General features: G+C 44.0%; 1 protein-coding gene across 7 annotated transcripts in view; it reads right to left on the reverse strand.

The window, feature by feature from the left end:
* Window positions 1-23391, reverse strand: part of CTBP2 (C-terminal binding protein 2) — a 161744-nt gene that overhangs the window by 51093 nt on the left and 87260 nt on the right. For 4 of the 7 annotated variants that reach the window (XM_068140184.1, XM_068140185.1, XM_068140183.1 and 1 more), the window contains one exon: window positions 22390-22549. In XM_068140184.1, the coding sequence (XP_067996285.1) occupies window positions 22390-22447 (58 nt within the window). In that variant the 5' untranslated portion in view covers window positions 22448-22549. Of the gene's footprint in view, window positions 1-2522; window positions 4537-22389; window positions 22550-23391 lie in introns of those variants that run through there. The other 3 variants (XR_010987565.1, XM_068140180.1, XM_068140181.1) reach the window with 2 other exon arrangements.

The raw sequence follows: 23391 nt of genomic DNA on the forward strand, positions 1-23391 counted from the left end.
CTACTCACTGTAGAAAGACTACAATACACAGTGCAGCAAAACTTCCAAAAGAACCAAAATGCGTTGTTTTAACGCCCTACCCATAGGACAAGCTTCAGTGGACTACAACATACACTTTATAGCTCTCCACTGACTGAGAAGATTAACCCATACCGACAGAAAATATTTGCAGCCATTTACAGACAGAATTTAATACTGGACTCACTTTCACCTTGCAACTCAAGTATCCACAGCTACAGCCAGCAGAAGGCTTATCACTCCTAAAAATGCATGCTGTCTCTTCCTGCTGGCAAATACAGTTTTTCCTGGATTTAGTCAAGTTTCTGTTTGAAAACCATCTTAACCATTTGTAACACTTGCTTATCACATGGCATGTGTGAACACTCCTTAGCAATGGTGGTCCTTAAAGAGTAATTCCTCAACACAGCTCGAACACCTACAACTCGCCACGCCTTCCATTTTTCATCTGTTTCCTTCCATTTGCTGTGGGCCTTACCTCAGTTTCTACTTTTAAAATGCAGTTTCAAAGGAAGAAAAGCTCTCAGGCTATTTGGGGAAAAAAAAAAGGGGGGGGAGAATCAATAAAAATGAAGACAATTTTACAGGTCCTACTTCAGCTAAACCTTTCAGGGACTTCAATGAGAAGATAATCTTTCTGTGATTATGGCCAAACCCTCTCGTTGCTTAGCAACACATAATTAAGGAATATGTTTTCAGATCCGCTTTGCAAGCTGGCCATTATCAGATGAAATTACTGGAGCAACAAATGTCATCCTCATGCAAATGAGTTGGTCGTAGGCAGAAAAAAAAAAAAAAATCTAAGAGGGTTGAGCAGCAAGAAAGAGCTCAGCAGCACAGAAATGCTGCTGGCTTCCTCTGGTTGCACACCAGTACTTCTTTTAAAGGGATACCATCTAGATTTTTAGAGAATAAGGTTTGTGGTTTATACATGAGGCCCACGGAAGGAGAATTTTGTATGTCATGGCAGAGGACACTGCTCCCAATGCCTGTGCTCCATCAGTCCCTCACCCTGTGGTTTTCACAGCATCGGCACCAACTGGTTCAGTCCGATGTGTGGCAAATAAGTGAGCATATTTGTGTTCCCTGCGTTATGCCAATTTGGCTGCCTTGGTTTTTCTTCTTTTTTTCTTTTTTTTTTTTTTTTTTTCCCCCTTTCAGGCTTTGGGAAATTGTTTATTTTAAAATACTGCCTGGATGTATTGCTTTCGCATCTGATCCATGTCAACACAGAATGTGTTGCCTAATATTTAAGTATTTTTAAGAAATCAATACATTACACCAGCTACGTCAAGGATGCGTAAGCGTGAAAGAAATAGCATCTACTTCCTCGCTGTGTAATTATGGTAAGGCAGGGAAAGGGGTACGCCAAGAGTCTGCATTTTGACAACTTTATCATTTCCACTCACAAAATCACTCTTTATTTAGATTCCTGGGGAATGGCATCACCAGTTTGGCACCATCTCTATGCCTATAAATGGTATCCTTCTATTAAAGCTTTGTGCATGTATGCTGGTACGGCACATTGTTGGAGACTTGTTTGCATGGGAGTTGAGCAGAACTGCACAGGAAGAAAATTCCCTGCTTGCAGAGCTACTACCAGGAAAAACATTTCAAGGGATTTCTTTCCTCGTTTTTCCACCAAGTCAAGCCACAAATTAATGGATTTGCCAAATTTCCTTGTACAGCATGGTTTTGGGGATTAAGGCTCTGAGCATTATCATCAAGGTACATCTCCAAAGTGAAGGAATGGAACCTGTTCAGCTTATCTGGCTTCACATCTCATCAGCCAAGGGCTTGAGCCCTTCTAGAAGGGGAAGGGATGATGATGAGCCACCATTCATTTTTATTGTTCTAGTGCTTAATGACAGGCTTTTAGTTTTAAGCACAGAGCTATTACTTTAACAGCTATATCACCTCACTTACAGGCATCTCTAGAAGGAAATCAAGGGATTTATTTTGTGCCTGATAAAATAGCAAATTAATAATAAGAAGAAAAGACTTAGGTAATGGCCAAAGGTAAGTCGATTCTGGAATAACACCATTAGCTATCTGATGAATTTAGTCAAAACAATGCCAACCATTTCCTCAGAGAAACACATTTGAGCCTGATAACAGCGTTAAAAAGTCAATCTGCAGCAAACCCTGTAGTCCTAATTGCTCAGCCAGCACGGTATCTAATCTCCCATTCTCTGCAAACAACAGGAACGGCAAGATTAACCCTGGCAGCAGTATCCGAGATACGGCTCACTTTTAACCGAACCTGGCTAAACAAATAAAATATCTGGATTTTAACCACAGAGAGAGAACCAGCATCTTTAGCTCCACATAGCCAGCACAGCCCTGTGAAGAAATCCTGTTTGCCTCCTTTTCTAAACAGGAAAGTGCCTAATACGGAGGCATAGAACCCTGATATATTTGACTGTAGGGTTTTGGGAGTATAAAGTAAGCAACAACAAGGTGGTTCTAAACTACTGCACGGGCTAAGACCCTTCGGAAATTACTTGGTTCAGGTGATGCCATGGTGGAGACGATGACTGGGGGCCCCGTGCGCCTGCTGAGCTTCGGGTACGGGGAGGGCTGGGCAGGGAAAGTGGGTCCAGCGGGTGTCAGGCTACTGTCCCCCGGTGGTCCTGGCCGGCGGAGGAGCTGTGGGCTGCCATGTGGGCTGGGTGCCGGTGACGCAGTTGCCGTCCGCTCCCTCTTCATCAGCTCCATGGGCACGGTGTAGGTGGTAGGGTAGGCTGTTTTGGGGCTGGCATGTGGGTTGGCCGAGGTCATGGGCATGCCAACCGGAGCAGAGTAAGCGGAGGCTGGCCGTGGGTTTGTGTTGCAAGGCAGGGGGGTGTTGTATCCAGAACCAGGGAGAAAGTGTGGCCCCTGAGGTGCCCCTGCAGAGGCAGGGTAGGTGGTGGTCTCCAGCAGGTGCTGGGTTGGGGCGCTGGATGGCCGGCGGTGCATCTCCACTCCTCTTGGGGAAACTGGCTGCAGTGGAGGTGGGGGCTGTGGGATGGCAGGGCCATCCATGGTGGGGCCTGAGCCCAGGGGTATCCCATAGTCACCTGGCAGCTCGCTGCGGTGGCTGAAGCTGTTGGAGCGGGTCCTGGGGCGCAGTGCCCCACTCCTCCGCTCCTGCCTCTGCAGCTGCATTTCTGCCTTGTAGTTGTGGGCAATGCGGGAGAGCACACGGGCCTGCCCCAGGTTTGGAGCCACAGATTTGATGTCATTCTCCTCCATCATGGCCAGCAGGTTTGGGGAGTCAAAGCCCTGCTGCAGCAAGGCAGCAAAGGTGCTCTCCGAGACGCCTTCCGCACGCAGCAGCGCCACAAACTCAGGGTCAAAGCTTCTCTTCCCCTCTGGCCCGGGAAAGGTGGGGGGCACCGGCGGGTGGGACACTGTTGGCACCGCTGCCTCATAGCTGTCATAGGGACCCTTGGTGCCAGCACACTCACGGCCTGGCCCATAGCCAGTGCTGGTGCTGCTGGTGGGATCCACCACCAGGCAGGTGGGTGCAGCCTGCCTGGCTCCTGCTGGCTCAGGGGGCCGCTCTGCCCCATCACCATAGGCCTGCCTGCTGGGGAAGGTGGGTGGCTCTGCTGCATACCGTGGGCCAGTGGACTCCATGCCGTACCGTGCCGGGGAGACATCTCTGCTGCGCATTCGCTGTCCATCCAGGGCCATCTTGGGGTCCCGGTAGAGGCGAGTGGCCTCCAGTGGGGTAGGTAGGCGCCCCGGAGCCTGGTCCCAGGAGAGCCGGCTGCCAGGCACCCCATAGCTCGTTAATGGTCTGCTCACCACGTGGTCGCGGTAGTAGCGGGGGTCCTTGGGTGACCTGGCTGCCAGGGATGGGTCGCTGTAGTAATCCTGGGGTGGCAGGGAGCCCCGGCCCGCCATGGCCGCCTGCCGGTCGCAGTAGGTGAAGTCAGGAACAGAGCCCTTCCTGAGGGGCCCTGGGGCAAAGGTGGCATCCTGGTATGGGTACGCCTCTTGCTTCAGCTCTGCGCCGCCCTGCAAGATGATATCGTTTGCTCGTGGTGGCTCATACCAGCCGCCCTCGCCGCCATAGGTCAGGGAGCTCCTCCGGCCTGGTGGCCTCTGGTACTCGAAGGCGTTCTCACTCTCCCAGTTGCCTTCATACCAGCCAGCAGCATCCCAGCTCTGTGAGCGGCCGATGTTGGGGTGCTTGCTGGGGATGGGCATCGCCACAAGGCCCCTTGCTCCCGCCGAAACAGAGAAGAGAGGGCACCCTCTTTTTCAGTGCTTCTCTGGCGCACATCAAAAACAGACGGTGCTCTGCCTGAGCCCTCCTAGGACTTCAGCAACCACAGACCGGTGGTTTTGCCTTTCAAATTGTTGTCTGAATTATTAATTCTGTGAAACCTTAGTAGGCAAAGCATGCAGTGGCCGCTGCTGCCCGCTCTCACTCTGGGTCGGTGGAGGAAGAGACCCTTCCTGTGCGGTGCAGCCGCAGAAGAGGGCAGCCGCTCAGCCCAGATGCTTTATCCTCTGCCGCTGGGGATGGCGAGCGCACATGGACAACTGGCCGAGCAGTGTGCAGGGATTAGGAGCTAAATAAAACCACTAAAGCCCTCACTCCATGTGACATCATTTTAGCCCGATGAAATCTCCCGCACCGACCCAGCCAGCAACCTCAATGCAGTTTCTCCCTGGGGGAACGGTTTAGGGTTTTTTTGCATGTTGGGTTTTTTTTAATGCGCATTTCATCCCTTTCAGTTGTCTCATTCCTTGTTAGCTCAGGGCTGCGGTCCACACCAGCACCCACCAGGAATTGGCAGACAGATAATGAAACGCGCACATATCCGCTTGTCCCCCCACACACGCATGTAAAAATAAAAAAGAAAGCTTCAGTGTCAGCTCAATCTTAATCCACCCTGATGAAATGCTAATCCACTGCACACAGCTAAGGACAAATTAAATGGGAGCAAGCAGGCAGGCCTAAAAAAAGGCCAATGCAGGATACTGGTGAATACAAGAGTGATTAGAAATTAGTTAGGTATCTGTTTAACACTTTATGAATATTGTAATTTGCTTTGGAAATTGCATTTTTTTTGTTGCAGTTTCAAATTAGCCACCCTAACTAGGCTCCAAAAGGATTCCTTACACTATTATCATAATACTCAAATCCTTTCATCAGCCCAGGACAGAAAACTGTGGAGGTGTAATCTGAAATGTATAATTTTAAGACCCTAGTAGAGGTCATGGAGAAGGAGGGGAGGATCAAAGGATCTAAAGCTTGGTCTTACAAAGCAGAAAGAAACAGTGGACTTCTGCCTATTATCTCTAGCTTCCTTTGGAAAAACAGCATGTTTATGAGATGGGAAAACACTCAGAAACATCAGACAAAACTCAATTTGTATCTAGTGGTATTTCAATATTCATATGGATTAAGCTTTTATATTTTTAAGCACTTAGAGCAGGCAAAAGAATTTAGATGGAATCACACCACAGAAAATTGTTATTTGGGAATGTAATAAAAATTTCCATATATAGTCACCATTTGCAGAGGAGATATTAAAATGGCTCCCCAAAACATGTATCTAGATTACTCCATGCTGCTCGCACTCCAATATTCCTTTTCAAAGAAGAATAGGTCAACCATTACTTATTTTGCTAACCACTTCTACTGAAGTAACATTTTCCTTTTTTAATTACAAAAATTCAGATGGAAACTATTCTTTTCTTCTGCCACAATCACAAATTTCTTCACCTCCAGTACACCCCTTCCAGGAAGGGCCCAGTTAAAGGACTAATAGTCACCTTCCCTGGTCTGATTGCGAGACAGCTTGTGCATTTTTCCCAGCTAATCCACAATAAATGTTTAGTGCCCTAGCCATCACATGATACAACTATTGAGCTATTATGATAGCTAAATCACTAATACAGTCTAATGCTTATACTTGCCTATCATACTAATACCTCTGGGCTATATTTCTGACCCAAATACTGACAGGATCTTTGAGTAATCCCTAAATTTCTTTATTGCAATAAATATTATAAATCCTCTTCAAACATTCTCTCCTCCGATTCAGTCCCCAAGAAGCACAGTCTTTAAAATTACGTTGGATATTACACAGACATGCAAAACAGGGGCCCCAAAAGATTATTTATGCAATTCTCAGAGAATATCTGATTGGCATCATCTTGAATTAACTAACAAACTTAAGGCACATTGGAAAATTTCTTCTTTTGTGAGAGTCAAAATGGGAAGGCACATTTGTGCCTTATAAATAAAGCAGAGAACATTTTAACAAACAAAAACATTTTATTACAACAACATTTTGCTAAAGAATAAAACATATTCCCAACTGGATACAGTGAGATCTGTGCCATTTGTTTGTTCTGAAGCAGCAACAGAAAGCTACCAAAAATGTATACCAAAAAAAGGAGTAATACAATCCTGGTCTATAAATCAAGGGCATCTTCCACCATTGTCTTCAAAGAAATTGCTAATGAACATAGCCACCATGCTAATCCCTGGTTGACAATGGAAAAAACCACGCCACAGAGGAATTAAATTTAAAAAATGCTGATCTTGAACAACTGCAAGGGAAGTCAGAAGGGAGCTTTGAGCATTTACCACCTCTGAAAAAAACACAAAAGCTTTAATAAGCTTTTGAGTCGCATGATGAACAAACAAAAGAAACCTCGCCCAAACCAACACATCTGTCACTGGTGGCCATGCCCTGCCCAACTCCAGTGCACACATGGAGAACCAGAAGACCTGCCTTGAAACTCCCTTCAACCTGAATGCAGGAGCAAAGATCTCTCTCCAGGCTCTAAAAATCACCCATGTGCCATTGCACCAGATTGCTCTTGCATGGGCAAAACCTCCTTTAACATAGGTTGCAACTTATAGCCCTGGGCTTGTACTTCTTACACCTGCTTCTCAGGAAACTTTACCTTCAGACCTGCTGCTGGGAACACTCATGCATATGGATGATCTATTTCATACACACTGACCTCAATGGAACAAACTAACTACTCCTGTGCTCCAAAGCAAGCAGAGGTAAATGCTTGCAGGACCAGTGGCTGTAGGACTTATACTTTTGCCTGCAGCCATGAGTCAGATGTCTTCTTTGGAGGGCTGTGCTAGCCACCACCAACCCTGCAGACAGTGGGGAAGATACACCCAGAAATGATGGAACTAGGAGGCTTCTCATGGCACCACAGCAGCAAAGGAAATGTTATACCCCTCAGTGAATCAAGAAATGAATAAGAAATGATTGGGATGAAATATTGATGGACGGGCAGCAAGGGTCTTACGTTTTCCTTTTATTTTGGCACTCTTAAGAGCAGCACTTATAGAAATTCCTGTCAGCACTGGAGATTACTGAATTCAGACCCAGACAACAATAGCCAAATGAGGACACAAAGGCACTGGGACACAACCCAGCGTTGCAGCAGGGGGGTTGAACTAGATGATCTCCAGAGGTTCCTTCCAACCCCCAGCGATCTGTGACCCTGTGATAACTGACCTCATCTGTGTTTTTTGGGAGCAGAGGAGGTGCTGGCACTCCTGACACGAGGGGGAGATGAAGGACTGCGGGACAGGCAGAAAATTTGTTCTCCCTTTATCTTTAAATTCTAGAGATATTTGGCAAAAAATCCCATGCACAAAAGAAAACAAAGCAAAAAAAGCTGATCAAGAGATTAAATGCTTTGGTATTTTAGATCATGTGAAAAATGCAGAGTTTTGACTTAATACCCTGAGTTTCAGTTTAATGTTCATCTAATATAGGGTAAATTGTGCTATGAGACAACTACAGAAGACATCTGCTCTAAGGAAAACAGAGTAAAGAAAGGTGTGCAAATAATTTCAACTGGCTGCACTTTTTAGTCTGAAGAAAAGGAGACCTCTTGCCCTCTAGAACTATCTGAAAGGAGGTTGGAGTGAGGTGGCAGTTGCCCTGTTTTTCTTAGCAATGAGTGAGAGGATAAGAGGAAATGGCCTCGTGAGAGGATAAGAGGAAATGGCCTCAAGTTGCACCAAAGGAGGTTTAAGTATGGATAGCAGAAGAAACTTCACTGAAAAGGTTATCAAATGCTGGAATAGGTTTGCCAGGCAGGTGGTTGAATCTCCCTCGGTGGAGGTGTTTAAAAGCTGCAGAGATGTGGTGCTGAGAGGCAAGGTTTAGCACCAGACTTGGTAGAGCTTGATAATGGTTGGACTCGAAGATCGTAAGGGTCTTTTCCAACCAAAACGATTCTAGGACATTTCAAAAACGGATAGTGTAAAATCTGGTTCTGGAAACAAGTCACAGTGGATAAGAAACAAGTATCTTACAGAGTGCTACAAAAGTGCCTTCTTCTTCCCAAGAGGAGAGTCTGTTTTACATATAAAACCTATGATAAGAAATCAGGATGCTAAATCTGCCACAGAACTGTGTAAACAACATTTTTTGGTGTCTCTAGCACCGACTCAGGAGAGGGCGGATGTGAAATTTAATTCACGTTGATTTAAAACATTTCATTACAAATTTTGAAAGCAAGTTGCTGGAAAAATTGCTCTGTGTTACAAAACAGGGCAGACTGGTTTTAGTTTTGCTTTTTATTATTTTAAAATACTTTTCAACTGCAAGTCTAAATCTTGTTTATGTCAGGGAAAGAAAAAAAAAAAAAGAAGAGAGATTTTTAATGTAGTGAAATATTGATGTTTTCTCCCAAATCATTTCCTTCTGGGAGACAGAGGAATTGAAACAACATAGTGAATATGCCAAATGTCATTTCTGGCAAAAACTGTAAGGTGCATCAGCACTGGAAAGGCAATTTCTCTTTTACAGGCAAAGGAATCCAACTGCTGGTAGTGAAAAATCCTCTAGAGAACAAATATATCTTGTGTTAATGGAGAGAGTAGGTATCAGGACACCCAGCCTTTATACTTCTCTCTGACACTGTCAGGGAGCAAATTACTTCTTGCTCACAGACGCCCTGTCCATGAAGAAGGATGTAATAATGCACACCTATCACATTCAGATGGTGTTAGGATTAATCAGTGTTTGTCATATGTTTTCAGGTACAAAGCTACCAGTAGGATAAATGCTTCTGCCCTCACTACCTGGGCTTTCAAGAACTGTGTGTGATTGTGCTTAATGACCCCCAAAGCTTGAGAAGCATTCTTTGGACATTGGCTTGCAGGATGTCAGGGAATCAGAAATGAGGGGCTGCTAAACTATACTGTGCCTATATACCATGCATGCTATGGAGAGGAAAAGGAATAATGAATAATGTGTGTGAGAGTAATGGATACACAGACACATGCATAAATTAAAAAAAAAAAAAAAGGGGGGAGGGGGGGGAGGGAGCAGGAAGAAAATGTTCCAAATCCTTGGAAATTACTGCATTTGCTAAAATTTGGCTCTGCGAAAAATCTCTCTCGCAGTGGCAATAAGCACTCTGCCTAGATGGACTTTCTAACAGTCTCCTGAAATTAGAGGACTACAAAGAGAAAATTAGCAGGATTGTGTTGGAATCATTTTCAATAATCAAAGGAACAGAACAGCATCTGAAAGCACTCAGTGCTTGAAGCCATGCCACATGCTTTTACCAATTTTCAAACCAAAAGCATAGATGCTTTGCAACTTCAACAAAACACTCTCAAATACCAACTTGGTACGACACAACAAAACACGCTTCAGATCAGCCCGTTATTAAACAATCATTGCCTCCTGTAACTCTGTATTTTGATTACTTTAAAGCAAAAACCAAAAGCTTGCATCCATTTGTGACTCACCCCCCTGGTGCTGAGATAGAAATGCGCCATAATGTTGGCTCATGTGCATTACAAGCTACAGGAAGGCACCAGCGCACGCTGCCTCTAAATGTTACGCACAAACTGGAATCCGTAACTGGGTTTAATTGCCGTTCCTGCTGGCTACATACACATGGGCACATGAATAAGGGAAATAAAAGGTCAACATCATACCTAAATAGATGTGGAGGCACAGCAAAGGAGCCTGCCTCCCACACCAAATAAAGCAGGTATTTACTCTCAGAACTGCTAACGCAGTAATTACAATGTCATTCTGACTTCCCAAACCCCCCAAAATTTCACCCATCAAAATGACAAGAGGATGCAAAGAGTCTTCCACTCATATCACTGGTGGTGTGCTGAGAAGGTGCACAGAGGTATTTCATGTAATGTAACTACACTGACCTTTTACTTGATCGCTGTGGACCTGACTGCTTGCCTCTTCACTGCTTTTCCATGTCTATTTCTGCTCCGAAGTTTGGTGTAGGAGACAGGCTCCTTTCCACCCTCCTGGCAAGCCAGTGCCATGTCTCCTGTCACCATCACATATCATCAGCTCTCTGGCTAGAGGTATTTCATCTGTGGTTCACTACCTCAAATTAACTTTTGTGTTTTGCAGAATAAGGTATGCACAGAAGCACCTTGTTAAAACACATGGTAACTTGTCCGCTTCAAGTTATCCTGCTCCTCTGGAAAAGCCCTGGTGGTTTGCTGTCCAGGATGAAAATCAGATTGCAGGTAACAAATGCAGGAAGCTATCAATCATCTAAAATACACTTGCAGTTAAAACCAAGAAGGCCAGCTGTAAACCATCCTTTGAGCCACTGAAACAAGCCCTGCAAGCTCTTGAAACTTCACTCAGAAACAATTTTGCCTTCAAGTATGGGGAGAATCCAATAAAAGTTAGCAGAAACACCATTGTCACATTCCTGCATAAACAAAGGGAGAATAAACGTATCAGATGTATCCCTACATCACTTTCAAGTACTACAAAATGAAAATCAAACTAGATGCTGAATGGCAGCCTAAAAGCCAGTGGACAAGCTTCACTGGGCACATCCCTCAACTGCTCACAAAGATCTAATCTGTGAATGCTCTTAAAAATAATCCTCTAGAAATCACATCAAGCACCTTGTCTCCAAAACTGGGTATTAGACTTTGAGGTCAAATCTCATCATTTTTAATAAGAATTCAGGATCAAGATTTAAATACCATGGGTAATGAAAAGCATGGGAATTATATCTGTCCCAGAAAGCAGCAGAGAAATCCGTTGTTAAATGAATCTATATTGTAATTCTGAACTCTGCCAGGCATGTCTGGGCTTTGCATAAAAAAAAATTAATTAATTACTAGATTCTAACACAGTTCTGAGGAGACAAACAGGCTGGGTTCAGGGTGTCTCTCTGCCTTCCTTCCCCTGATGATGCCAAGAACTTGAAAAATGTACTTCCTTTGCAAACTCAGATAAAAACCAAAACCAAAACCAAACAGGAGGAAACATTCCTTTAGCTAAAACAAAAAACATTCATGCCTTGCTTTTCTGAAAGACTGGCATTTTGTATTATTGTATTGCAATAATCAAATCAAACTATCCAGTGTGGAGGGGCCACATCTGTAGGTAGGTCTTACTGTGGTCCTTCACTATCCAAAGGAATGTTTATGGTGGATGGTTTCTCTCAGGTGAGGATGACCCCACAGATGAAGCTGCCAGTTCTGTGTCCCTTCCTTAGGTTCATGTCCTTTTACATCTCAAAACTGGATGTCCATCTGTAACTGCAGGCTGTTTAGTGACCTAAAGCTATTTACTAGCAAGTTTTGAGGTGCTAGGTGGCAGCAGAGTGTGTTTTGCTTAAAAAAACCCAAACAAACAAAACCCCACCAACCCCCCCTAAAAAGACCATCTAAAAAAGTAAAATAAAGACAAAACAAATGAATAGTGTCAAGCTAATGGGCTATATAAAAGTACCAGTGAGAAATGATTGATGCCATTCAATGTTAAGGCAACAAAACTGCACAACCAACTTGCTCTTTGAAGAAAACTCTCAGATATAAAAGACATAATCAAAACCTTCACTGTTTTGGCACTTCGATCCATTACATCTGTTTGTGGATACCAAAAAATCTAAAAGAGAAGTTGTGTAATGTGTTCCCCTGCAGCTTTATTTTAGTATAGCCAGATGTTTTACTCCTGTCAAAGCATTTACTAGTAAACATTCACTCGAATCAGAATCAAACCTAAAAGTCTAGTCCAGATCCAAACTGCCTCACTCAGGAGCTAGATGTGACTTTTTTCTGGCATTTTGAAGGAAAATCTATCCTGTTCTCATCTGTCTCTAAGGACTGATTGTTTCCCATCAGATATTTGGAAGAAGTAGAGCAGCCAGCTTCCACCCCCTGCAGATTCTGCAGTGTTTCCAAACTCCAGTCCTGGGGAATAGGTGACAGAGCTGTCCTGAAGCTGCTACTCCAACAATCCTTTAACACAGCTTCTTCCTGTATATTCCGGGGATACTATCATTTTTCTGAGTAATCTTTAAAGGCAGGGGAGGATTTAGAGCAAGGAGAAAAAAACCCTGATATGCTGATACCTTGTTAATCCCTAAACCAGTTCACTTAAATGGGAAATGTGGTATGGATGAAAATTAAGTTGATGGTATTGAAGTCATCATCTGTAATTGTTTCTTAATTAATGACATGAAGCTATAAAGCATGTTACACAAAACCTTAAGATTGGGGGAAATGGAAACAACAGGCAGAATGAAGAGTTAGATACTATTAAGTTACCATGAATGGGGGCTTAAACACAAAGGGAATGCAACCAAAGTATTTTTTCCTGTTTCTGTGCATGTAAGACTGAAGTCTCACGGAAAGGGGAGTTCTCCTTCTTGCAATAGCTTGAGCCACATATCCATCACCAAAAAAAGCTGCATGCCACATTGATGGAAATTTTGTCTGTAACCTATCTAAATGTGTCTTACTCTTTACTAGATGCCTGGGGGATTTTGTCAGGTTGGCTTCATATCTGGCTCAAGTCCTACATCTTTGTCATGTCTATCCCCTTATGGCACGTCACAGGAGATGGACTGCATATGTACAGAGAAAAAACCTACACAGAGCTGGAAGACTACTTGAGCAGCCAATGCCTCCATGTTGCAAGAACGACAGTATACATGTAGATATCAGCTACATGGTACCTCCATCACAAAACAGAAGCTGGTCAAAAATAGAGAGTTCTGGATTCAGCACAGCAAAAGGATTGAAAATCATGGACTGAAGTCACAGAATCACAAAATGGTGGGAGCTGGAAGGGACCTCTGGAGATCATCTAGTCCACTCACCCTGCACAGCAGGATGCCCAGGATCGCATCCAGGTGGTTTTGGAGTCGCTCCAGAGAATGAGACTCCACAGCCTCTCTGGAAGGCTGCTCCAGTGCTTTGTCACCCTCACAGGGAAGAAACTTTTCCTCATGCTCAGATGGAACATCCGGGGTTCCAGTTTGTGCCTGTTAAGGTCAATAAGCTCAAATAATGTCTGCGAATCCAGTCAAGTTGCTTTAACTTTCTTCATCCCTAGGATCCTGTCCAATCTTTGAAAGATCTTAACATTTTAACAAAGCCTATTAACGATCAGTAACTCCCAAACTTACTATGCCTCAGTCAGCTGGTTGTTAAGAGCACTGCTGGATGACATACTTTTCATTGCCCACATTGGTAAAGTGAGGTGGAATCCAGATTTTGTATGAATTTAAAGTGATTTTTAAAACCTTCACAAAGGCAAAACATTAGGGACAGCCAGAGAGCTCCTCAGTTAGTGTAAATCAGCGCAGGGTGCCATACAGAGAATGTGCCATACAGAGGATCTGACAATGTAACTCTGCCTTTTCTCTAGATCACAGAATCACCAAGGTTGGAAGAGACCTCAAAGATCATCAAGTCCAAACTGTCACCACAGACCTCATGACTAGACCATGGCACCAAGTGCCACGTCCAATCTCCTCTTGAACACCTCCAGTGATGGTGACTCAACCACCTTCCTGGGCAGCCCATTCCAATGGCGAACGACTCCCCCTGTGAAGAACTTTCTCCTCACCTCGAGCCTAAACTTTCCCTGGCGCAGCTTGAGACTGTGTCCTCTTGTTCTGGTGCTGGTTGCCTGGGAGAAGAGACCAACCCCCTCCTGGCTACAACCACCCTTCAGGTACTTGTAGAGAGCAATAAGGTCTCCCCTGAGCCCCCTCTTCTCCAGGCTAAACAACCCCAGCTCCCTCAGCCTCTCCCCGTAGGGCTTGTGCTCGAGGCCTCTCCCCAGCCTTGTTGCCCTTCTCTGGACACATTCAAGTGTCTCAATGTCCTTCTTAAACTGGTAAGCAATTCTTCCCTAAAAGCCTAATACTTTATGTGCTTTGAGGTGCAAACTTAAAAAAAAAGTATAAAAAGCTTTATTGGGGGGAGCAGAATCCTTGTACTGTTTTATATTCATGGAAAACAGAAACTCAAATCCATTAGAAAAAAAAATAATTAAAAGTCTGTATTTATTCTGAATAAGTAACTTTTACTTAGGACAAGCAGTATCTTCCATACTCAATATCATCTTTAACTCATTGTTTCTCATCAAATGACTAGTGCTGATAAGAATTTCCTGAGATAATAAGATTCTCTTTCTAAGCAGTAAAAATAAGTATTATCAGATGCTACTTGGCATTCAAATTTGCAAGAACGGAGGAAAATTCCTCCACCCAAATGTCAAACAGTCATTTTGGCCACTGTTATGATATACAACAGAGCAAGAACTGGAGGCAGCCACATTCCAGAGTTGCCCAGTCCCTCCTGAGACCCTCAGACATGCAATGAGTCTGAAGAGAGATGCTGAGCATTACAACCCCCCTAAATTCTGGAATTACACGTACCATGATTCCTTAGAACCCATTACTTCCTACACAATACCATGTTAACAAAACACTAAGACCTGTAAAATGAGAGGGTGCCAGAACACAGGTTGCTTGTACATCTCCCATTTTGAAAGCTTTGCAGTTTTAAACTACATTTTCCCATCTGCTTCCATGAGCATGGGTCCTCTCTTTTTCAGCCCCAATTGACTGCAGTTTTTGAGGGAGAACCTGTTCCATGTACTGCTGGTAGTGGTGTATGAGCCCAGACCTCAAGGACACACTGTTGAGAAGCCAAAATCATTGCAGTTCTTCAGAGGCACTTTTAGTGAGGGTTGGTTTGGATTTTATATGATAAGAAAGTGCAACAGAAATAACAATTGACAGTGTGAATATTAAGGACACTTTTACAGATGAGAAAACAAAATAAACAGCAGGTAAAAAACACTTCTGCCATAGATCTAGGTTGATCCTTACCAGACTAGCTAGCATTATTGTATTTATCAAAATATTACTGGATATGGTTTGCACTGATTTCCATCACAGGTGGAAATGTGGAATACACAATTTCTGTCCATTCTTGAAGTGCCTCAAGATGGCCTCATGCAGCTACGGCTGAGATAACTTTGTTGATGATGAAATCATCCTTTCCTTCCTTGAATTCCCTCCTGCAATTTAGCCCCCCCCCCCCCCCCTCCTGTGTTTGCAAAAAGATGAGGCAGCTTTAGGCTCTCACCTGTGCTACTACCCTTCTCCCACCTTCTTCATTCATGTCATCCTCCTCATCACCATTCTCACATCCTCCTAAGCCTTACCCATTAGAAAATCTCGAGATTTATTGTGGTAGATGGTTCAGCAGCTGCAGCTGGGAGAGTCTCCAGCTCAGTAGTACAGAGAGACGATCAAATACATGTATGGATGTCCAGCACTAGGGCCACATTGTCTCCTGACTGCTGCAGGATGCATGTATTTTGCTCCAAGCAGCACTTGCTGACGTCAGCCCTTTTCAGACCATATGTACTTTGTTTTAACCATCAGGTGCTCCATGCTGTGAACTTTTCAGAGCAGGCACCCTCCTCAATGAGGACTTGGTCAAAATCCAGCAACTAGCAGATATAACTACAAGCAAACAAGCAACAAGGAATCAACCAGACTGGCCACTGGAGGAACAAAGTTGTTTGCTAGCTCATCTTGAGTTTCCTGCTTCAGCCTGAAAATGCAACTGAACTGCTCAAGGGCTTCTGTTCCTTTTTCTTTGAATAGGCACAAAATCAATGGGGAGGCTTGAGGATGGAGAGAAAAATCACTATCCCAACAGACTGGTGTAACATGGGAAAGTGTTTATTCAAGGTTTTCAATATGAACTATTACTTCAAAGTTCTCAGACCTATCCAAGAGGCATCAGCACCCATGATGGTGTCCCACTGCTGCTGATCAACAAGGGTATGTGGGGGATGTCAAGGTCACACACAAATACTATAGAGACTGGAAGGAAAATATCTGAGGAATTCCTACTGAAATATTAATTATGGGTAGCACCAGAGAAGCCTCATACAGAGAAGACACTTGGATGCCACTCAGAATGTAAGTCAAAAAGCCTAGAGACCTGTGCATTAAGCACTGAAAAGTATTATGTGATTGTGCTGGCATTTATCAGCTGTTAGACATATCAAAGGACCTGAAAGGAAACAAAGAATACGAATGGTTTGTTTGGCACTGCAAACAGTTCTGCTATTCTGCAAAGCACAGACAGCCTTGGTAGCACAAACTGACACGTAAGGACGTGATTTGCCACTAGATGATGATAAATCTTAAAGCAAAAACTCTATCAGAAGATGTCTGTGCTCACTTGGTCTTGCAATTGTTTTTTTCCTCTGTGCTTCTTGTTCATCTCAGGGCTGCCACTTTTGGGGCATGTGTTGAAAGCTCAACTGACTCATAAATGTCAGTGCAAACTTTAACCTATAAAGCCAGGCATTAAAATTTCATAGCACTGCTGTTGACGGCAGCAGGCTAGCATAGCTGCAATGGTAGGGAGCAGAGGTAACGCTTGGGTTCATCAGAGAGGAATTCAGCGGTGTTGGGAAATTGACATTTTACTCACAAAGACACTGCCATCCTGTATGCTGGATGTGCCACCACCACTACCTTGCTCTCACTGACTGTCTACATTTCATGAGAAAATGACAACACTGTCTTGCACACTGCCATAGCAATTTCTCCTCTGGCCTCCCAGCCAGGCTGCTCCCAGAGACATTGCCAGCAACTGTAGAAGGCTGCTCCCTGTCCAGCTCACGGTATTATGTAATACTTTAAAAACCATATTCAGAGAAGCACAGGATAAAGAACAGCTGAACAATCAGCAGAAGTGATGCTTCAAGTTATTTCCTTTCACAGGAATGCTGTATGTGAGCACCAGAGCCCCAAGGGAGTGATGGATGCCATGTTCCAGGAGTGCCACGGTCTTTTGAGCTTGGGGTTTCCTGGAGGCAACACTGTATACCTTGTTCTGCCACAGGTATCTCAGAAAAAATTACACCTGATCTCTGGTTGTTATTTCCTAAATGAAAGGCAGGTGTTCTTCTGCCCTCAGGGTTATTGCTTCCAATGGTTTGAAATTGCTGCTGTAAGAGTCACACACAGCAACGAGCCACCTTGACCTGGGCACAGCACAGCCAGGGACACATTCATCTGCAGCTGTGTTCAGCATCTGACCCTTCCCTTATGCCTATCAGCAATATTGCACATCTTGCCTTCTGTCATCTTAGTAGGGCATGCCATGGCTTCTCCTCAACCTGGAACTTCACTGACTTTATGCTGCCCAGACAGTGGCAGAGGAGGCTGGGACAGCTGAGGAAGAGCAAAAGGAAACTGCCAAGTTTAGAAGACAAGGAGAGATAACACACATACCTGTAGGATCATGCAGTTGGAGACTATCATAGAAACCAAATCATTTTGGTTGGAAAAGACCTTTAAGATCATCAAGTCCAACCATTAACTTAAGACTGCCAAGTCCACCACTAAACTATCTCTTAGTGCCCCATCAACATGTATTTTAAACCCCTCCAGGGATGGAGACTCCACCACTTCCCTGGGCAGTGTCTTCCAGGGCTTAAAAGCCCTTTTGGAGACGCAGTTTTTCCTAATGTTCAATGTGAATCTCCCCCCGTGCAACCTGAAGCCATTTCCTCTTGTCCTGCTTCTTGCCACCTGGGAGAAGAGATTGACTTCCACCTCACTCCAACCTCCTTTCAGGGAGCTGTAGAGGTCTATCAGCCTCCTTTGCTCCAGGCTAATAAGCAACCCCAATTCTCTCAGCCATTCCTCACAAGACTTTATGTTCTAGACCCCTCACAGCTTTGTTGCCCTTCTTTGGGCACATTCTAGCACCTCAATGTCCTTAGTAACATAGTATCAGTCAGGGTTGGAAGAATCATCTAGTTCCAACCCCCCTGCCATGGGCAGGGATACCCCACACTAGATCAGGCTGGCCAGAGCCTCATCCAGCCTGGTCTTAAACGCCTCCAGGGATGGAGACTCAACCACCTCCCTGGACAACCCATTCCAGTTCCCTTCTTGTTGAGAGCCCCTTGTAGCCTGTGCTCATCTTCACAGAACGCTTCTGCTCCTCCTTAGCAGGCTCTAGAAGAGGTCTCCACCTCACACCTACCACCTCTGTTTTCAGGGGAGAATTGCAGAGCACACAACAACTTTCAGCTGCATTAGCTGTGCTTCCTTCATTTATTTCAAAGGACAAGAAATTGCAACAAATTTAGCAACACTCACAAGCACACTCTTGACAGCACAGGGCCTCTGCCACAAAATTCAGACACATTTTATCCAAACAAAGCAGGCAGGTAGCATGGCTTCCAGGCTGCACGGCTGCAGGCTTGCAGCTCTGCTTTGTTTCAAACACAGCAAACCCAAGGTCCCTGCCCGTCTCCCACTCAGACACAGCTCCACAGCTTTTGCTGGAACTTTTTTTGAAATTTAGCCTGAGGTGAAACAGAATGGAAAATCTCAGCTCAAACAAATTTTAAATGTGGCAAAATACAAGCCAATGGGAACAGGATCTGAACCAGGGGGTGCTGGACAAGTCTAACTAAACACAGCACCAGCAGCCCCACCTCTAAAGCATATTTTGACCTACTATGCAATTAGACACAATTCCACAAACAGGAACTATGTAAACCACTCTGCATATACTATTCTCAAAAGCCCCAGTCATGCAGTGGGTACATCTTTCCACCCACATGGATCCAATTACAGCATAGGCACCCAAGCTCTCTGGGACAACCAGAGAAGAAATAAACGGGGAAGCCAAGATCACTGCAAGCACACTATAGCTTTGCTTCCTTTGGGCAGGCTTCACAAATCTGCTTAATTATTAACAGACTACTCTAAATGTCTCTATTGCAGGCCATTGCCCTAAAATTCCTTTGTCTCCTCAAGTTGGCACCTTTATCCCACCCATATTTTCCTATAGAGTAATATCTCTTACCTGGTCCAGAAAGCTCACCTCTTCAAAACATCCTGCTTAGAGCAAAAAGTAACACCGTCATACAAAGATGTCATAACTCTGTATGAAAAAACAAACCCCAGAGGAACTGGTCAAGCTGAGTAATGCAATGAGACTGGCCTGTTTCTCTTCCTGCAACACTCATGAACCTGCCTATAAAAGCTACGATCCAACTTCTGGAAGTATACCACCCCCCTGTATAGCTTGGATGATTTTTCCATGCCAGATGCATGTTTAAAAGAGTAACACAAACACTCTAGCTTCTTAATGTACTCTTTTAGTACTGCCACAGTTTGTAGGCTATTTCCCTCAACACAGGACTATGTTTTTAGTGATTCCTAAAGGAAATATGAAGAACACTTCTTGCAGTATAGATAGTGATTACAACATGTAGCCTGAGGACATTTCACCTCCAGACCTGCTACTATCCTGCAGTGTGGAATTCAGTCTGTTCTAAGCAAACTCTCCAAGGGCTTGTGTTGGGACTTGTAAAGGGTACAGTACACACAACTTAATAAAAAGCACAAAAAGCCATCTATCTACTACCAAACATTGGGAGTTTGATCAGGAAAATCTAGCTTTGTTTTCTGTCCACTTGTTTAAAGAGAAAAGCTGCACAAGTAGTTCCACAGAACTCACTACAATCAACTTCTTTGGACCATGTTGATGGAGCAGTAGAGAGTCTTCTCCCTGCACACCATCCTGTTAGCAAAGATCCCTCTCCTCAATCTGATGAAGCAGTCCTCTAATTTATCATAATCTTTCACTAATTTCTCCATATACCTTTCCTGACAAACCCAGAGAAATGCTCATTTTTTCTCAAAGTGTGTTTTCACAGAGCTAGACTTGCCCCCTTTCGGTGCTTTACTGTGCTTTAATCCAAGATTAGGAGCCTGTAACAAAAAAATAGCCATCAGAGACACCAGGATGGAAACTACTGTCCTTCAAGTCCTGTATTTTGGCAAATCCTAAACCACCTGCATTTTCAAGGCAATATTCAGAATGTTGCTGACACTCAGTCCTCATCTGTCATTTATAAACACAGCATGAAGGCATCTTACAATGGTGAACGCCATCATTTCAGTCAAATCACCAAGCAAGTGGCAAACGACAAAGTGTGCTTACAGAAGTTACATCTTCAGCACCTTTACAGATTAGAAAATAATATCTTTTGACCAAGAAAGAGGAAAAAAGCTCCTATATCAGAGGAAAATAATCTAGACTTCAATCACATCTAAAGCTCTGTTAGCAGGTTTGTTGTGCATCCTTTTGAATTTCTTGTACACTCAGCAACCAGATCTGATAGTAAACATCAAACCGGGAAGGCAGCTTTTGAAAATCCAGGCTCAGCTGATACAACTCTTTTAAGTCAAGTTCAAAGTACATTTTGAAGATGAGACAGCGTACTACACCTGAGCATTTATGACATTCAAGAGGAGAAATATGCAGTTCCACGCTGCAGCATACCCTGAATACTCCTTTCCTATCTCTCATCTCCTCTGCTTTGTGCTCCCACCTTCAAAATTAACAGGGCAACATTAATAGTGAAGCAACTTAGTGGTTGAAATTGGTGATCTTTATAGAACCACAGAATGGTAGGGGTTGGAAGGGACCTCTAGAAATCATCAAGTCCAACTCCCTTGCCAAAGCAGGATCACCTAGGACAGGTCACACAGGAATGCATCCAGGTGGGTCTGGAACGTTTCAGAGAAGGAGACTCCACAGCCTCTCTGGGCAGCCTGTTCCAGTGCTCCATCACCCTCACAATAAAGAAGTTTTTCCTGATGTCGGGGTGGAACTTCCTGTGTTCCACTTTGTATTCGTTGCTCTGTGTCCTATCACAGGACACTACTGAAAACAGGCTAATACCTTCTTCTTGACACCCACACTTCAGATATTTCTAAACATTAAGAAGATCCCCTTCTCAGTCTTCTCTTTTCCAGAATAAACAGCCCCAGGTCTCTTAGCCTTTCTCCATACAACAGATGCTCCAGACCCTTCATCATCCTCCTAGCCCTTCAATTTTAGAGGTCTTTTCCAAACAAAACAATTCTGTGATCAGTCTAAAGCAACAGCAAAGGAGCATTAACTTGGCATGCTAGAGTAAGGAATACACAATACACAAAACTCAAGGCAAAACCCATCCTGTCCTGCTGACCAGCATTCAACCCTCACTAGGCACTCCCACAAAGCCTCCCACACATTGCTCAAATGGACATGGTACAATCCCCCATGAGCTTTGTGCTTTTACCTATGAGCAAAACTTATTTCACCTTGTTGACACTCAAGTAATGCTGCAAATTGTTGCCCTCTGGGTCACCTCCCACATCCCTAAGAGACATAAGATATTCTTCCCAAACAGTCTGTTCTGCTCTTAGTGCTGGTGGTGGAACTTGCAGGAGTGCTGGTCTGCATAGGAGAATTACCAGAATGCACACCAAAAAGTGAGAGCTTGTTGGCCATCACTTGATTTCCAGCGTAAGTAACTATGTGAGATGCAACAGAAAATGTTACCTAAAACGTTTTTGTGCTGAAAATTGAAATACAAGGTATAAGTAATCTCTGGGGTAACATACCATTAATAAAAAAAGTTATTCACAGCAAGTCTGCTTCATCACTACACCAGCGAAAGAAAAGCTGTTCCAACAGTATGCCCCAAACCATAGAAAATACTCCCAACAGCAACTTCTACATTTCCCACATTTCTAATATTACAGGAGAGTGTCCACTTTCAACCCTCTAGGTGACACTTGTGCTGGACACTGTAACTGGCATCTCTTAGAATGGGAAGGGAAGGAAGAGCCATGGCACCATCCCTGTGTCCTAGGTCTCTCTCCAGCCAGAGGAGATCTCCAGAAAGCAGCAGATTCAACAGAGCAAAACATTTTTCTAAAGACAGTATAAACTTAAGTTATGTTTCAAACTGGGATCAACTAGATCATTTTAGTAGAGGTTAGGTGAAAAGGGTAAGATTTGGTCCTATTCACAGGACTACAGATGACTTTCAGATAAGCAACCAATATATCCCTTTCCCAATGTTTCAATGACAGTACGACTGTATTTTGAGCCAGAAGAGAGGATCTAGTCCTGGATCTAGATCTCTTTATGTTTAAGTACTGTAAAAAACCAAGGAGAAATGAGATATTCTACCTTAACCATCTGTCAGCTTCTATGGAAAAACTGGAGCATACTCCTACCTTCACAAATTCTGTCCAGCCGCTGCCGCTTGACTTTGTGTTTATCCACCAGTGCCATTCTTGATGATAGCTTGCAACTTTCTGACTCAAAAAGCAAAGCGGTGCCCCAGGAACTCAGGAGAATCCACAGGAATCGGCAAGCATACCGCCACTGTCAATCCTGCAGAGAAACAGAAAGGTTCATGAGGATTTCCAGCACATCAGGTGAGACCTGCCTGTCCCCAGCAGCAGAACAGTTTCCTAAAGGACAGCTGTGAGTTCAGTACTTCCAGCATACCACTGCTGACACATCTCACACTGCAAGTCAAGTTCACAGTCCCTTGTATCTTCCCCTTGATTAGAGAAAACAGCATCGTAGAGGAGAACTGCCAAAGTGCTGTATGGCCTTCCCAGTTTTATTTCTGTCTTGAAAATCTATTCCTAGCAGATAAAACCCATTAAGCTATTTTGTAGGCTCACAGATACTGCAAGATTGTTAGAGAGTATCTATAAAAAAGGAAAGTAGCTTTTGCTCTCTCAGTACTTTCACACACATACACACACCCCAGCCATTTCTATGTCTCATTTAAGCTTTGCCCTGTAAAAGTCATTGATAGACCTTGAATTTGCAACTAGACCTTGATGCATATTCCAGCTGTCATCATAGCCTGTCTTTGCCTTCATACTTGAATGGCTAACATTAAACATTGGGTGCCAGAGATGCCATCTCTAGCACACATGCTTTTAAATGCTGATGAAATAACACAATTCATAAAATGTACATGTGGCTGATTTATAGGAAATGATCTACACAGAGAGAGCAGCTTCAGGCATCTGCATCTTGGTGACACAGAGGAAGACCCTAAAAATATTCTCCTAGGCCTGATGCTTTTGTTCCTACAGACAGTCAAAGGATTGTTGAACGACTGAATGTTCTGACCCGAGTCCAAGATACAGAGCCCAAATGTGCCATTGTGGCACTTTGACCCAGAAGCTTTGTTGTAAAATCCAGGTATGAATTTT

The sequence above is a fragment of the Melanerpes formicivorus genome, unplaced genomic scaffold (assembly GCF_026170545.1).
Source record: "Melanerpes formicivorus ecotype bairdi unplaced genomic scaffold, bMelFor1.0.p_v2 SCAF_6, whole genome shotgun sequence".
NCBI lineage: Eukaryota > Metazoa > Chordata > Aves > Piciformes > Picidae > Melanerpes > Melanerpes formicivorus.